This window comes from Nanorana parkeri, unplaced genomic scaffold, assembly GCF_000935625.1.
Source record: "Nanorana parkeri isolate BGI_ZX_2015 unplaced genomic scaffold, ASM93562v1 scaffold612, whole genome shotgun sequence".
NCBI lineage: Eukaryota > Metazoa > Chordata > Amphibia > Anura > Dicroglossidae > Nanorana > Nanorana parkeri.
Genome location: NW_017306880.1, coordinates 225171 through 241626, shown reverse-complemented (window position 1 = coordinate 241626; position 16456 = coordinate 225171). Strand labels below are relative to the sequence as shown.

The window sequence follows — 16456 nt, the reverse complement described above, 5'->3', positions numbered from 1 at the left end:
TTGGCAGGTAGTTAAAATATTAATAATATATAACTGAATTAAACATTATTTTATTAATAACAATATATAAATAGTATAAAATATTAAAGAGCAGTAGAAGGGATTGGAAATGAAAAGTGAAGAAGGAAAAAGTGTCCAAAGGAAAAAAAAGGAAGATAAACTAAAAAAAAGGAGGGTGGGGGGCGTGTCCAGGACACGGTGGCAGCTAGACGTGCCTAACTGGAGCTCCGACTTTACTACCTGCCTTTCTAACATCCCGCTACTAGACAAATCCTCCGATTATCGGGCGCCCAGACACCACTAAAACCCTGTCTGCCAGTATTAAAAAGTACCTGGTGGTGGATCGGCCGGTCTCGGCCACCTCGCATGGTGTGGCCTACTCCAACTCACAGGCCGTCTCATCCCCGTGCTCATCCCCACTCGGACGGGATCCAGTCGCCCTGTCCGGAATCGGGAGACGACCAGGAATCCCTTCTCACTGTCCCGATGGATGAACTGGTATGCATGTTGCCTACCAAAAATGACTTGGCAGACATGTTCCGGACCCTTTAACAATCGCTCAAATCTGATATACTTTCGCTTCAGGGAGAAGTCACTCACCTTCTACACAGAGTGGAAGACAACGAGAACCGACTGGATAGGCACGCCACAGCCATAACGGCCCTACAGTCCCACTTCCACTCTACTACCAGGGCGCAACGTGAACTCTCTTATCATCTTGAGGACCAGGACAATCAAGGACGTTGCAATAATCGGAGGGTGAGGGGTCTACCAGAGGCGACCGCAGATCCGGACCTAACAGATACCCTTCGTGGCATCTTCAACTCTATCCTGAGCAAACCTCCCACAACCCCCCACATCGTTTACTGAGACCTCGGGGTCTTCCAACAGAGATACCTAGGGACATCATATGTCGCCTACACTACTATTCCGATAAGGAAGCCATTAAGATAAAGTTACGCGAGACACCCTTTACAAAATTTGATGGAGCTCCTATCCAAATCTTTCCTGATCTGGCCAGGAAAACCCTCACTCGACGCAGGGCTCTGCATACTCTATTGGATCTCCTTCAGTCCAACAACATCCAGTATCGTTGGGGTTTTCCGACATGCCCGATTGACCGTAAGCAGGGCAAAACATAGACCCTTCGCTTCCCTGAAGATCTGGCGGGCTTCTGCGAATCTCTTCATATTGCCATGCCACAGCTACCAGGATGGGCCGACACTTTGCCTACCCTATCTCCGCTCCTTGATCAGCCATGGAGGGCTGTTGGTGCTCCTGCACCCGCTGATTGACACAACACCTGAAGTTCCCTTGCCTTGTCATGCCAACTTTGCTGCGTCTCTGTACCTATCCGTGTGCAGATGAGCCCTTATGCTTTAACTCATCTTGTTTTGCCGGTCTCGACCATCATGCTGGCATCAGAATGTACTAGTAAGTTAAGTTGTTAGTAACCGCATAGTTATATTGTTCAGATTTCACGGTGGTTCTACCAGCGATATGATACTTGTGGGTTTTATGTCGGCCCTCCCTGATGCCCTGACATACTCCACTAGAGACATAGCTCAAACCTTCCAGGAATATTACGCTGACCTATACCACGTAAGGCCCAATCCTTCTACGCCTCAAAAAAAGTGCCATTCAGAATTAATTTGTGCATATCTGTCTAATATTGTCACAGACTTACCCGCCCACGGAGCGCGGCGCCGCGGGTAAAAGGTCAGCTGGTTCGTCAATTGGCGTTCTCTCGTTGTGGAGTGTCGAGTGACGAACAGAGAACCTGCAGGCATCCCTCTCTGAGACCTTCCTGTTCCTCAGTACTGTCCCAGCAGTAGCAGACGAATCTCTATCCTATCCCCTCAGTGAGCTAAGAGCTGGCAAGGCTACAAACCGCAAGTATCCTGGGTCTCTGATCCAAGTGCCGCTGACACTGCTACATGCATTTGTGCTTGCTCATACCTGATGCTATCTGTGCTGCTGTTCCACATGCAATTAACCCATTGTGCTGCATCTGCTGCTCAGGATATACCTCATTCTGTGTTACCTATACTTGCTAAGCTCCACTGAAGTATACTGTCTCTTCCTACCATAGAGTTGCATGAGGGGATTGTTTTAGTATTGTCTCACTATCATACCTGCTTGAGAGGACTGTATAAGGTTACATCAACATTGCTTGTTACTGCTTGCACATTGCTGCTTACCCTGCTGCCTAATTAAACACTGATAAACTGCCTACTAGTACCGGATAAAATACAGCCTGCCATCTGTGTGCTATATAGTTGGGTGCTGTTAACCACAACTCACAGTGGCCATTTCTAGGGTTGCACAGATACCAAGTACAGTACTCGGTACAAGTACGGGTACATGTACCGATACTTTTGAGCTCCAAGACTAGACTAGAGAAAAATTCAGAAGTTAGGAGTCAGCTGTCATTTGTAAGGAGCACACAGAGCTCCTGGGATTTGTACATCTCTGTTTTAATGTATGATTTTGTTTTTATAAATATAAATAAAGTGATGCACAGATACCAGTTTTGCGAGTACAATTACTGGTACTTGCCGAGTACTTACAAGTACGAGTACTGATACATTTTTGTTTATTGTCATGTGACATTTTTTCTAAAACAATACAGACTAATGATTTCAGGACAGTGGTGGAGCACCAGAGCCAAGTCCCAGCTGCAACCCCTGCAACCCTTGTAGTTCTCATGAAAATGCCAAGTATCTGCACTGGTACTCGAAAAGTATCTGTGCATCCCTAGCCATTTCCCTTAGTCTAAATAGGAGGTAAAGATGCGTACGGTCTCCCTACCGCACTTGGTGTAATAGGGAACCGCTCACTGACCTTCCTCTTCAGAAACAAATTCCTCACCTGTTCCTCAGCTGAGATCCAGTTATAAGTACTGTCACCTGACTAGCCTTGACAAATATATCATTTCCCAACCTAGATCTGACTAATTTGTTAACATTGGAAGCCTCTATCTAAGAAACGGAACTCCAACATGCCATTGCCTCTTCTCTGACGGGCAAAAGCCCTGGACTAGACGGGTTTACGCTCAAATATTATAAGATATTTCAAACTCTCCTCACTCCCCACTTATGCACCTATGTTAATTCATTTTCCACGGGTACCCCCCTGGTTCCGGCCATGCTGCACGCTCACATCTCGATCTTCCCTAAACCCAGTAAGGATTCTTCTGTCTGTGGCAGCTATAGACAAATTTCACTGCTAAACACAGACATCAAATTATATGCTAAGGTCTTGGCTAATAGACTGGCACAGTATTTGCCTCAACTTATTACACCAGATCAAACTGGATTCATTCTGGGTAGGGAGGTAAGAGATAAAGCGTTCGATAGAGTTGACTGGGACTACCTACTCACCACACTTGAACACATTGGTCTGGGCCCTAGACGGGTAAACTTAATCCGATCCCTTTACTGCCACCCCACAGCACAAATTAAAGCAAATGGCACTCTGTCCCTTACCTTTGAGCTCCACAATGTTAACTGTCAGGGATGTCACCTATCGCCTCTCCTATTTGCTATCTCGCTAGAACGGCTTCTAATCTCCATCAGAAACAATGTAAACATCAAAGGAATCGACCTGCAAGGCCTTGAAAATAAACTAGCAACCTACGCTGACAATAGCCTCTTTTTTATCCGGCAGCCTAGGAGAACTCTCCCAAATCTCCTTAAGGAATTCAAACAATTTGGTTTAGTCTCTAATTTTGAGATTAACCTCCATAAATCTGAATTGTTGAACCTCACTGTCCCTAATTCGGAGAGCCACTGCTTATGCCGCTCCCTTACGTTCTCCTGGCAATCCTCTAAATTGAAATACTTAGGCATATATTTAACCCCCTAAATACTCAGACCTGTTGACTTGCAATTATGTCCCTTTACTGAATACTGTCAAAGCTGATCTGATGAGATGGCTCAATGACCAACCTTATCTGACATTGACGGGCAGGATCTCTACCATCAAAATGAATATCCTACCAAGAGTACTGTACATGTTGCAAACCCTTCCTATTTCCCTCCCAGTTTCTGCCTTCAGGGCCTTACACAAGGTAGTGGATAGATTTGTTTGGAACCGCTCTGGGGATAGAATCTCCCGTAAGACTTTTATTAGGAATAAAAATGCTGGAGGTTTGGCCTTACCTGACTTCACCTTATATTATTATGCTATTGCCATTAATAGAGTTTTAGACTGTCTAGTCACTCCCTATCAACAATTTTCTGTTTCCCATTGGAATATAGGGAACTCAGTGACACCACCTCTCTCTTAACTAGGTCCACTCTAAACATATGGACTAAACTGTATCCTCAACTACTTGGTCCTTATAACTCACCATTAGTGCCCCTACTCGGACACTCATTCTTTCCTCCTGGTAATTCAGATTCTGGTTTTCGCTAATGGTCAACGACAAATACCCCTAGACTACACAAGGATCTACGCGACGATCTCCTCTCTCTGCACCAATTGCAAAACCAGCACGGAACTAGACCTCTTGACTCTTGCAGATACTGCCAAATACACCACTTCGTCTCCTCCCTTCCCAAGCCTTTGAGATCACTCAATAACCTAAGTTATCTCGCAAATTTACAAAATCCAACTCTCCTCCAGGACTTCACAGGACCCATCCTATCTCTTGCACTGGGAAGCCGTACTTGGCACTACCTTGAACGACGCAAAGAAACCGCACATCTTGCAACTCAATTCTTCATCCTCCATCAGCTCTCAAGTTTTGGAATTCTCATTTAAACTGCTTGCATGATGGTACTATACACCTGATCGCTTGCACTCTATTCAACCCTCTCATTCTTCAGAATGCTGGAGGGGCTGCGGTTCCAGAGGCACACATGGCCACATCTGGTGGTTTTGTCCAAAGATCAAGCCTTTTTGGCACCAAATCATTCAACTTATCACCTCCATTACCGGTCAGCCAAATGATTCATGGTTTTGCCTATTACACTTTTCAGCCGCTTCACCTAAAACATACAAGAAATCTCTGCTACCGCATTTACTGAATGCTGCAAAGTTCCTAATCCCGAGACACTGGAACTCCCCTACCATTCCTTCTTTGAAAGAATGGCTGCACAAAGTTGACTATCTATGCTTAATGGAAGAGCTCACACTCACCCGACAAGACCGCAAGACTCTTTTCAAAACCATATGGTCTCCAGGGGCTGCTTTCAAACTCACTCCCCAATACCTAAGTTTGATGTGCTGACCATCCACTCTTTTGGTATTTCTGTTGCATAATGCCACCCAGACCCCAGTAGCAGGGGCAGGCTCATCTGTAGACCCAGCACTTGAATATTGATCTAAGCTTTTATGCTGCATGCATTTATATTCCCATGGCACCCGAGTGTACTAGCATGCCCCCTACGTCCCCCTGCTCCCCACCATCTCCCACTTTGCTCTTATCTGTCCTATTCCTTGCCCGCCCCCACCCCTTTTTCTCTGCTGTCCTATTCTTACCAGGCCCTTCCTGGTACTCCTCCTTTGGAACACCTAGGTCCAGTCAACGCAGGCTTGCGACTTACTTACAAATGTAAAAATTTTACTTAACATGTATCTGTTTGGCTTGCTGACTGCCCCTGTCGGTGTATTAACATGTATGTGTGTTTCGAATCCTGTACGTCATTAAAAATTGAATATTTAAATTTTTTTTTTTAAAAAGGAGGGTAAAAATTAGAAGAGAAGGTAATGGGGAAGATTAGTAAAAGCTGACCATTTACATATAATACTGTATGTTCCCCAGAAGAAATGAAGTAGCCAGCTAAACAATGTTAAATATATTGATTTGATCTGCCTTGGTGCATTATGATAATTTCTTAATGTTATGCAACATAACAGATTTTAGGAACCCATTTCAAGATTGTGTTAACACATCAGGAGCGGGATAAATGACAAAGACACTATGAAATGAAAGAAGTTATTTCAAATGCTGACAAAATCACTTACAATGGATGCTGCTCCTTGATGTTTAAAAGTATTAGCTTCCTGTAGAATCATCTTGCCCCTTGAGCACTGGGTGGCTCTGTGGTCCTTTCCCTTGCAGGGTCCTATGGAGTCACCCTAGTGGGTGCTGGTAAGCTGTTTGCGTCTCCACAAACACACAGGCTGTGACGCTCGCCTGTATCGGCTGTGGAAAACGTGGATCTCAACTGCGGTTCTCAGCTAAAGGATGAGGACGGGAATCAGATAGCAACTCCTCCACCTCGCTATGCCCAGTTTTGGAATAAGGCTGCGAGGAAGTTGCAACACATCATACCCCGTTTGCACTGAGAGGTTTAACAAATGGTGTTCAGCAGACCTCAATATTAATCGTATATAATCAATTGTGGACAGCAAGGTTCAGCAGACATCAATAGTAATTGTATCTAATCAATTGTGGACAGCAAGGTTCAGCAGACATCAAACAGGAATTGTATGTAATCAATTGTGGACAGCATGGTTCCCTACTCCCAGGGAGATTCCCGGGTTACTTGCGGTTTTAGTGCTGGCCTCAGATGCTCAGATGTGGTTTGTAGGCGTCAGGTCCTATGCAAGGCGAGTGGGGAGCTGAGCTGATCAGCGTTCTGCACACTCAACAGAAGACGCTGATCCAGTGCTGAGATGCGGCTTTTAAGCCGAGTGCTGCGTCTGAAGGGGGCGGAGTCCCGCGGCGCGCCAGCGCCCGATGTGGACGGTTTTCGAGGGAGAGAGAGAGGGATCTCTCTCTGCGCCTGCGCAGGGTTTTGCTGGACGGCGGCGGTGGACGTCACCCTCTGACGTTGACGTCTCAGAGTCGCAGACCCGCGGCGCGCCTGAGCAGTGAGCCCACGACCCGCAGTACCGGCTCCGATCATGGTCCGTCTGTTACACAGGCACAGCAAGACAAGCAACTGTCCTTCTCCCTACTCATCCTTCCTCGCTTCTCCCTTTTCCAAGCTAGTACACGAAGAGCTGCTGGTGACTGTGTTGTCTCTTGTGATCATGTATTTGACCGTAAGTTCAGGGAAGCCAATCTAGAGAGAGTTGGAGCCAGCTGTTCGTAAACATGATAACTAAGTGCTTGGGCAAAAATGTAAAGAAATACTTTCCAGGGCAATGTATATTTGTTTTATCTGGATTCAATACTGAAAAAAAGTTTAAGAGTTTATTACTACTTTAAATTAATGGCTTACAAATTTTAGGAATTGACCAGATGAAGGAGCTTAAATTATGGAACGAGTAGTGGCAAAAGACCAGTGGTGGTGCCTTTTTAAAAAATATTTATTATTATTGAGGCATGTATTTCTTAACGGAAAGATTGAACACCATGCCAGGACAAGCATATGTACCTAAATAACCTAATGTCTTTTTGCATCCCCAAGAGTTCAGCAAACTCTTTATGTAAGATACATGGAGACTGATACTAATGCTAAAGGAATTTGTGATTGGTTTCCTGGATCTTCATATTGACTGAGAATTTTTAAGTAAGGAAGCATAGTATTTCTTATTGTTTATCAATAAAAAATAAATTAAAAAATTTAAAGCTACTTCCTAGATTTGAGTTTCTACTAAAATGGTTCAAGTTCACAAGATCATGCATCTTTGAGGACATTGTCCCATGTATTTTCTTTTAAAGAAAATAAAGGGTCTAGTAAATGTAAATTCTTTTATTATTCACATAGTTTTATTTTCTAAAAAAATATGATTATTGAGGGATGGCCGCTATGTCTCACCTAGCATTTAGGGTTCAAATATCTAGAAATGAGTCATCCTAAAGGAACAGGTTGACAGATTTTTAGTAAGCCTGAAGAACATTCTGGTTTCAATTTTGGATTTGGAGTGTTGTGAGTTAAGAAGTAGGGAGATAGTGTACTTTTGATGGGGTGTTGAGATAGAGTCCTGGTTAGGCTTGAGGTTTTTGCTACAACAAACAGAATGGAGGTACAGGCAAACAGTTTACATTCTGTTTGTGTCCAGTCCTTGTGCTTGGCATGCAATTTCCACTCAATGATTTGAAGAGAGATACATGCAATTGATGGTATAGGGTAAAATTAGGTTAATACCTGGATCTCAGAGCAACTATGATGCTGATTTTCTGGCCTCAAATTAATTTGCTAACCAGGGCATGCATTTTCATCAGAAAGTGTTTTAGTTAAATAACTGAGGAGGTTTGCATTAGGCATAAAAGACAAGTTAGGACATTTACAATGAAAAACAGTCCTTAAAAAGATTCTTTAGTCTTCTTTTCCCGATTCTTATCCCGAGCCCCTGCCATCTTCGATCTTGGTGTCTTCTATTAAATTCTACTGTAGGATGTTCAAAGCTTTAGCATAATTCTAGTTATCTTAATTTTTCATTCTCCCTTTATCTACATCCTATAAAATTACTCTTTCTTTCCCACCATTTAAGCTTGTTCATGTCTGCTTTTGCAAGTATTAGGGTCTTTGCTGCAAACATAATAATATGCATGAGAGTACATCTATACATGTTTAACATTTTTTGATCTCTGTCACAAAATTTATGATCATAGGAGACAGGTATACAGAAAAAAAAGCTTGATCTGATATGAAAACTTGCCACTTTAATTGGAGAAATGACATTTTGAAGTGTTTGAGCAACTTGAAGAAAATCCCTTTAAAGTATAATGTTGCCGAAGAATAAATCGAATCATAAAAACCTTTAACTGTTGGGTCATAACATCTGTTTAAAGCAAAAGGTCATTTTGGTGCTTTATATGACAGCTGAAATACTCTCCGAGAAATGGATACAGCAGAAAAAAAGATAAAAGATAAATGTTTCAAATTCTGTTTTACTTTGTTATAAAGTTTAATTTTCTTTCTTATGAAAGTGCTGGATTTTTAGGAGATATAAAAAAAGTTGCAACTTAGGCAAATTCAACCTACAATTATTTTAGAACACATGAAAAAGATAACATGTAAAAGTAATACCCCTTCTCACATGACAAAAGTTTGTGTGAAAGGGGACAGCAGTGGAGCTTCATGTCTGAGCAAAATCAAGGTAAAATAAAAGGCTTCTGGGCAGGATGTGCTGATCTTCTTGCAGCCTGCTCATTCACTGATTGGAGCTTTGGTGAGATGTGATGGGTGTAGATGCTGACTGTATTGGGATGCACAGTGGTGTACATTCTCCATACACTATGCTGTAAATAAAATGGTAATGCATGCCCTACTCTATACACTGTGTAGTACGTTACATATAGACCACACCGATACACTCCGAGCTCTTTGCACTCTACAAAATTGCTAATAGTCATATTGACAGAAGTTACTCATGCCAATGAGATTTATAAATTCCATCCAGCTCCTATTGAACTTCACAACGGTTTATGTTAAAGGCCACACATCTGTACAATATATTAGCAGCAACTGTAGGCAAAAGGAAGCAATAGAATGACAGTCTGCAGTAAGTGCTAAGGGATTTGCAAGACAGGAAATAAGCTGTGCACTGAACATTACTGCTCTCATCTATGCCAATTAAATATCAAGAATCTCCTATTCTGGTGTTCTCTCGAAAAACGTTACATTCTTAGCTATAGAACCACTTTACATTAAAAGCATGCAATGTAGCCCTGTCGGTGGGTTTTTTAGGGAAAGTAGAAATTCATGTCTGTTTGGAATCACTCCCTGGTTCTGACACACACGTTTTTTTTTAAAGAAAGAGATCAGGAATACCACATTTAAAATGATGAAATCAGTATTACAAATTATGGTGAAGTATTAACACCACTGTATTTCAACTAAGGAGATAGACAGGACCCTGCTGCTGTTTACTAGGGCTAGTTGAGGTAGAAAGCTCTTCAATCAATAAACACATTTACTTTTCATTTTTACACAATAGTGAATTGTGCATGCTATGTATATGTAAAATATTGCCTACCTGTTCAAATTCTTCCATGTCCACTTCCCCGTCTCCATTCAGATCAAACATTTTAAAAGCAATCTCAAAGTTTCTTTGTGGAGCTAAAGAAAAAAATGCACAGGATATTTACTACAACAGTAAACAACTAGTTATCTGATCATGTTCAAGATAAAAAAATAAAACTTAAGCTGGCCATACACGGCTTGAAGTCCTGCTGACCATTGTGCAGTCCTCATCTCAACAACTCGAATTTTCAATTGAGTTTTGTTGATGGAGCCAGTTTGAATATTTTCAGCCAAACAGCAGTGGCTGCTGAATACAATAGCCTAGCGGGGAGAGGGATTCCTCTATCCATACTGTTAAGCGTGGATGGAGGAATCTATTCGTGTATGGCCAGTCTTACAGACTATACTTACAGACTAATAAACAGGAGTAATTATAATCATCTGTCTGCCAAGTAGAGTTATCTAACTCTGCGGCCTGAGATTCCCCTATGCTTTTCATGAAAATTTTGTTTTGCTTTTCAGCCTCTTGTTGGGTATCAGCTTTGTGACATCTGTCTGTTTGAAAACCTGCTTCATGACACGTCTCAAAAACATGAAGTGCAGCAGGTCAGCATTTATAAGTAAATGAAAGCTTTATTACATTAGCAACATCTAACCTACAGATTTAATGGCAGTTAAAATAGAAATATAACCTATGTATTGTTTTGAAATATTCATGTGAACAATGCATAAAAAACAGCTTACAATTATTTATTGTATGTAAGTAAGAGGCAGTCTGATTCTCCCACTTTACTACTAATTAAAAACAACGATTTTCTGCAGTACAGATTTAGTAGCTAGAGACCGTGTGATCCAGGTTGCCTAGGCTAAGCGCTCAAGATCAGCAATTTTCATTTTCGTGGACAAAAAGGGTACTCTCATCGACAAAGTAATGATGAGATGTGCCCTGTTGATTCATGGAAAGTATGAAGTTTGATGAACTCACTTTATGTTCAGGACTTCTCTTTTAATACAGTTGTTCTATTCATAAACTCAGCTTCATGCATAATATACAGTACTGTGCAAATGTTTTAGGCAGGTGTGAAAAAATTCTGTAGAGTAGGAATGCTTTCAAAAATATATACAGGTGAAACTCGAATAATTAGAATATCGTGCAAAGTTCATTTTTTTCATTAATGCAACTTAAAAGGTGAAACTAATATATGAGATAGACTCATTACATGCAAAGCAAGATAATTCAAGCCGTGATTTGTCATAATTGTGATGATTATGGCTTACAGCTCATGAAAACCCCAAGAACCCCAAATCCACAACCTCAAAAAAGTAGATTACATGCAATCGATAAAAGAAGGATTGTACAGAGAACAATATCGGACCTCTGAAAAGTACAAGCATGCATATGTACTCAGTACTTGGTTTGGGCCCCTTCTGCAGCACTTACTGCAATTACTTTTGCACGATATTCTAATTATTCGAGTTTCACCTGTATATTTTTCATCAATTTACAAAATTCAAATTGAGTGAACAGAAGAAAACAGCAGTGCCATTAGCACTGAACTGGTGGAAATCAGTGAGACCCAGGCACACCCATCTACTGTCCGGAGAAGTCTGGCCAGAAGTGGTCTTCATGGAAAAATTGCAGTCAAAAAGCCCTACCTCGGGAGGTGGAAACAAGGCTAAGCAAACCTATGAATGAAAACATAGAAACTGGGGAGCAGAAAAGTGGCAGCAGGTGCTCTGGACTGATAAGTCAAAATTTGAAATATGTGGCTGTATCACGAAGAAGTTTGTTCACCGAAGGGCTGGAGAGTGGTACAATAATGAGTGTCTGCAGGCAACAGTGAAGCATGGTGGAGGTTCCTTGCAAATCTGGGGCTGCATTTCTGCAAATGGAGTTGGATATTTAGTCGGCATCAATGGTGTCCTCAATGCTGAGAAATAAAAGCAGATACTTCTCCATCATGCCATACCATCAGAGAGGTGTGTGATTGGCCCCAAATTTATTCTGCAGCAGGACAACGACCCCAAACATATAGCCAATGTCATTAGGAACTATCTTCAGTGTAAAGAAGAACAAGGAGTCCTGGAAGTGATGGTTTGGCCACCACAGAGCCCTGATCTCGACATCATGGAGTCTGTCTGGGATTACACGAAGAGACAGAATGATTAAAGGCTGCCTACATCCACAGAAGATCTGTGGTTACTTATCCAAGATTTTTGGAACAACCTATCTGCTGAGTTCCTTCATAAACTGTGAGAAAGTGTACCCTGAAGAATTGATGCTGTGTTAAAAGGCAAAGGGTGGTCACGCTAAGTATTGATTTTAGATGGATTTCTCTTCTGTTCATTTGCTATCCATTTTAATGTAAAAAAAAAAAATATTAAACACTTTTATTTCTCAAAGCATTCTTACTGTACAGCATTTTTTCACACCTGCCTAAAAACCTTTGCGTAGTACTGTATATTGGATAGTGGAGTCACCCACATATGAGATCTCAGTTTTGGGTCAATGTACCCAGATTTAAAGTGGCAATAAACTCAGGATTTAATACTTAAAAATAGATTCAAGTACATTAAAGGAGAACTATGAGATGAGTGATTTCCACTCACCTCATAGTTCTAGCCGACCTGTGACAATGAGACTGTCACAGGTCGACTCAGTAGATCGGGAGGTGAGCGAACACATACCAGGTTCGCTCACCTCTCGATCCTGTCACGGCTCTCTGCCGTGACAGGGGGAGGGGCTGGATTGCCCTCTCCCCGCTCCGATCTGCCAGCGCTGACTGGCGGAACGGACGGGGGAGGGGGCGGGTACAGCTGGCTCTGCCTCTAGATAGGCAGAGCCAGCTGTCACTCACGCAGCTGGGCGGATCCCGTCATCTACGTCGGGATCCGCTCCGGCTGCGGCGTCTCAGTATACCGCGAGCTGTAGCTCGCGGTATACTGAGCTTAGGGTAACGGGAAGATGCTAGTTTGTGTCCTCTCATTACCCTAAGGAGAACTATGGGGAAAAACACTGACCCCATAGTTCTCCTTTAATTAATAATACAAATATAGCTTATTTGTGTATCATTCAGCTGTAGAACCTCAAATTATCTCTGAATTTGTGCTGACAATGTCTACTTTGGGTGGCTACTTTTGTTCCCCATGGTCCCTGTGTGTGTTGTAAAATAGCCACCACTCCAAGCTCACTCCCATACACGGGACATGGACTCAATACAAATTAGTAAACTAAATGTGAGATTGTATTCCATCACAGGAGTGAGCTTGGAGCGGTGACTACTTCACAACACACACAGGGTGCATGCGGAACAAAAGTGGATACCCTTTCAGGAGGAAGGGCAGTGTCAGCACCAATTCAGAGATGCTTTGAGGATCTACAGCTGAATGATACACAAATAAGCTACATTTTTGTTAATAGTTAGGGTACTTGAATGCATTTTTAAGATTTAACTCCTGAGATTAGTGTCACTTGTACCACTTACCAGCTTATATTGTAAGAAAAAGTCGTGCTTAAAGTAGATCTAAAGCCAAAACTTTTTAACTCATTTAAAATAAAGGAATGGATAAATACCCTGTTAAAGTTTTATTCTCTCCAAAGTGAAAAAAAAGTCCTTTAATAAAAAGGATGAATCTCCTTAAAGGATAAACAGCAAAAAAAAAAACTAAAAAGTAGTTATAAACCCATACCATTCTATCCAAAACAATGTTTTTGCTTTAGATACAATTTAAACCTGGCCCTCAAAATCGCTTTTATGGCTACATTGGTCCAGTGGGAAGACACCAGCACCACATCCCTAAGATTAACAAGAAACAACAGAATCATTAAGATACCAGTATTGGTTTAACGATGTAACTTTTAATGAGGACTCGTTTTACCCCAGTACATAGAGAAATAAAATGTATGTAAAACGTTATTTTATTTTCTATTAAACCTCCAAAACAATTGTGAAACTATATGGATAACAAAGGTAATTTACAATCATCTGGTATTTTTGAGGGTAATATTACACCATGGAATATTAAAACATGCTATTCAACATTTTATTATTTAACTCTAAAGCCAAGTAACATGACAATCTGCAAATGCTTCAAACAAATGCAAAAGCAAGTACCTTAAAATTAAAAAAATGCAAGCCTCCGAGGAAAAGAATGTTTGTTAGTTGATGATTTAAATATTACACAAAACTAAATTAAAATGATATTCAGGACAGAAGTAACCAAGTGGAAAACTGTCATTTTTAACATTAATATTCTATGCAAACTGCTTTGTTTCTTCATATGAAGAAAAAGTTATCTTCTTTAAAAAAATAAACAAGAATACATTTTATACATACATCATAAAATAAGTTTTTAAAATACTTTTATTTATTAATCTCGAAATTTGTTTAAATTAGACTCTGCTCTATCTTTTTTACCCTCCTAAATATTTCTAGCCAGGACAACTGATTATTTACTGAACCACCGAGTCATGACTTAAATTAAGTAGATTATGTCAAGCACTACAGAGCAGAGCAACTCAATGGAAACCTAATTTTAAATTGTGACTAAGTACACTGTCTGTACTGGAAATGCCAATCAAAAACTGCAATTACTTTTCTTAACAAGGGCAAAAGGGTGATATGTCAAACAAAAAAACAGATAAAAAATTACAAAAACCATCTGACAAAAGTATACTAGTCCTTTAGCAGAGGGCTGCAATTCCATTTGAAAATGTGCAGACTGCCAAAATAAATGAAGCAAGGCCTTCTGCCTAGGATTAACTGATCTGCTTGGAAATATATTCTCAATGCTGATCTCAGCATTGGGTGTACTGTTGCTCTGCTAATTCATTTATATATGCTATGTAACTCTGACCCTTTGAAAGAAGAGATTATAATTGAATATTTCAAATGAGATTTCTCTAAAACATATTTTACCACATTGTTTAGATTCCTGGTCACAACATAGAAAAACATTTTTATATTTTAGTCCATACTTATTCGCCATATGTTCCCTTGCTATATAGGGGCGCATTGAGCTAGCCCATTATAGTTATGTTATTACTCCCCTCTCCCCGCTCCGATCTGCCAGCGCTGACTGGCGGAACGGACGTGGGAGGGGGCGGGTACAGCTGGCTCTGCCTCTAGGTAGGCAGAGCCAGCTGTCACTCACGCAGCTGGGCGGATCCCGTCATCTAAGTCGGGATCCGCTCCAGGTGCGGCGTCTCAGTATACCGCGAGCTGTAGCTCGCGGTATACTGAGCTTAGGGTAACGGGAGGACGCTAGTTTGTGTCCACCCGTTACCCTAAGGAGAACTATGGGGAAAAACACTGACCCCATAGGTCTCCTTTAAGTTAGGTTAGTATTAGCATCTAGGGTTAGGGGGATTCATTGACTGTAAGGGAAAAGGTTAAAGTCAAGAGTTGTGGGTGGGGGAGGGGTTTTGGCGGTCAGGATTTAAGATCTCATTTTAGTTTTATGTTGGGTTTAGGGTAAATTTAAAGAGAGAGGTTAGAAGGTTAATGCTAGGGGTAATCTCTCCAACAAGTACACAGACAACAATAACAATCTATCAGAGAATTTAACTCTCTCTCGCTTATTTCATCAATTCTATCCAAAACTAGAAAAAAAAAAGAAGTAAAAGTAAAAATGTTGTTATGGGGTATTTTATTGGGGTTTAAATGGCTTATATTCTAGGCACATGTTATAAGTAGGTAAAATATGATAATAAAACATCAGGCCATGAAACAATCCTTGTGTATGCATTCTACATTAAATAAAAGTTAAACAAAAATAAGAAAATCAGAAGGCTTTCTTAGCACAAGTGTGTCAGCATAGGCTTCTACCAGTTTTGAAAGTTATTATTACTCTCAAAATACATATAGAAAAGAACAGAGAACTTGGCCTAAATGGGACAAGAACAGATAATAGCTGAAAGTTATGAAAAGGAAGGGCTGACAAGAGAAGGATACAGACAGATAAAAAAAAGGGGTAAGGGGGTCAGTGATCTGGATTTTTAGCTCATACACACCAAGATTTCAAGGCACTTACAGTTAACTGCAGATATGTCACTATCGACTTCAAAAGTCCTAATTACGGCTTAGTCAAGAACATCTACATTCCTAGTGTTGCAATTTTACTAGCGCTTGGCATACTCACTTGAAAGAACTGTAGTAAGAAAAATGTAATCTGAGAATGAGATGAGTCCACATTCACCCAGCGTATAGAAGATACTGTCTTCATCAGCAAACTTCTCTCGCTCCTGGGAAATTTTCTGTTAATCATGAAATCAACAGAAAAGCAAAGCATTAGAAAAAGAACAAAATTAAGCAATAGTTTTGGCTCAGAATACTGGATTATACGACTCTCAGTTTTTGATGCTTTCAGTCTTCAAATTGATATATTTAATTGCCTTCTATGGCTTGTACATTATAAAGTCCAAATTAAATTCTACTGCTGGAAAAAATTCCATTTCCAAAAAGGAGAGAAACTATTTTTTTTTAACATGTTTTATTTTATTTTTAGGGTATACTGAAAAAATGAATCCCAAAAGCTTCAAATAAAGCTGAAAGAGTACTACGGATTAGAATTTTTATGAATACTAG

General features: G+C 40.8%; 1 protein-coding gene across 4 annotated transcripts in view; it reads right to left on the bottom strand.

Moving 5' to 3' along the window:
- Positions 1–16456, bottom strand: part of MICU1 (mitochondrial calcium uptake 1) — a 175228-nt gene that overhangs the window by 68169 nt on the left and 90603 nt on the right. For all 4 annotated transcript variants that reach the window (XM_018562911.1, XM_018562912.1, XM_018562913.1 and 1 more), the window contains 2 exons: positions 16011–16125; positions 9883–9965 (listed from right to left, as the gene is read on the bottom strand). In XM_018562911.1, coding sequence (XP_018418413.1) covers positions 9883–9965; positions 16011–16125 — 198 coding nt within the window. The remainder of the gene's footprint in view (positions 1–9882; positions 9966–16010; positions 16126–16456) is intronic.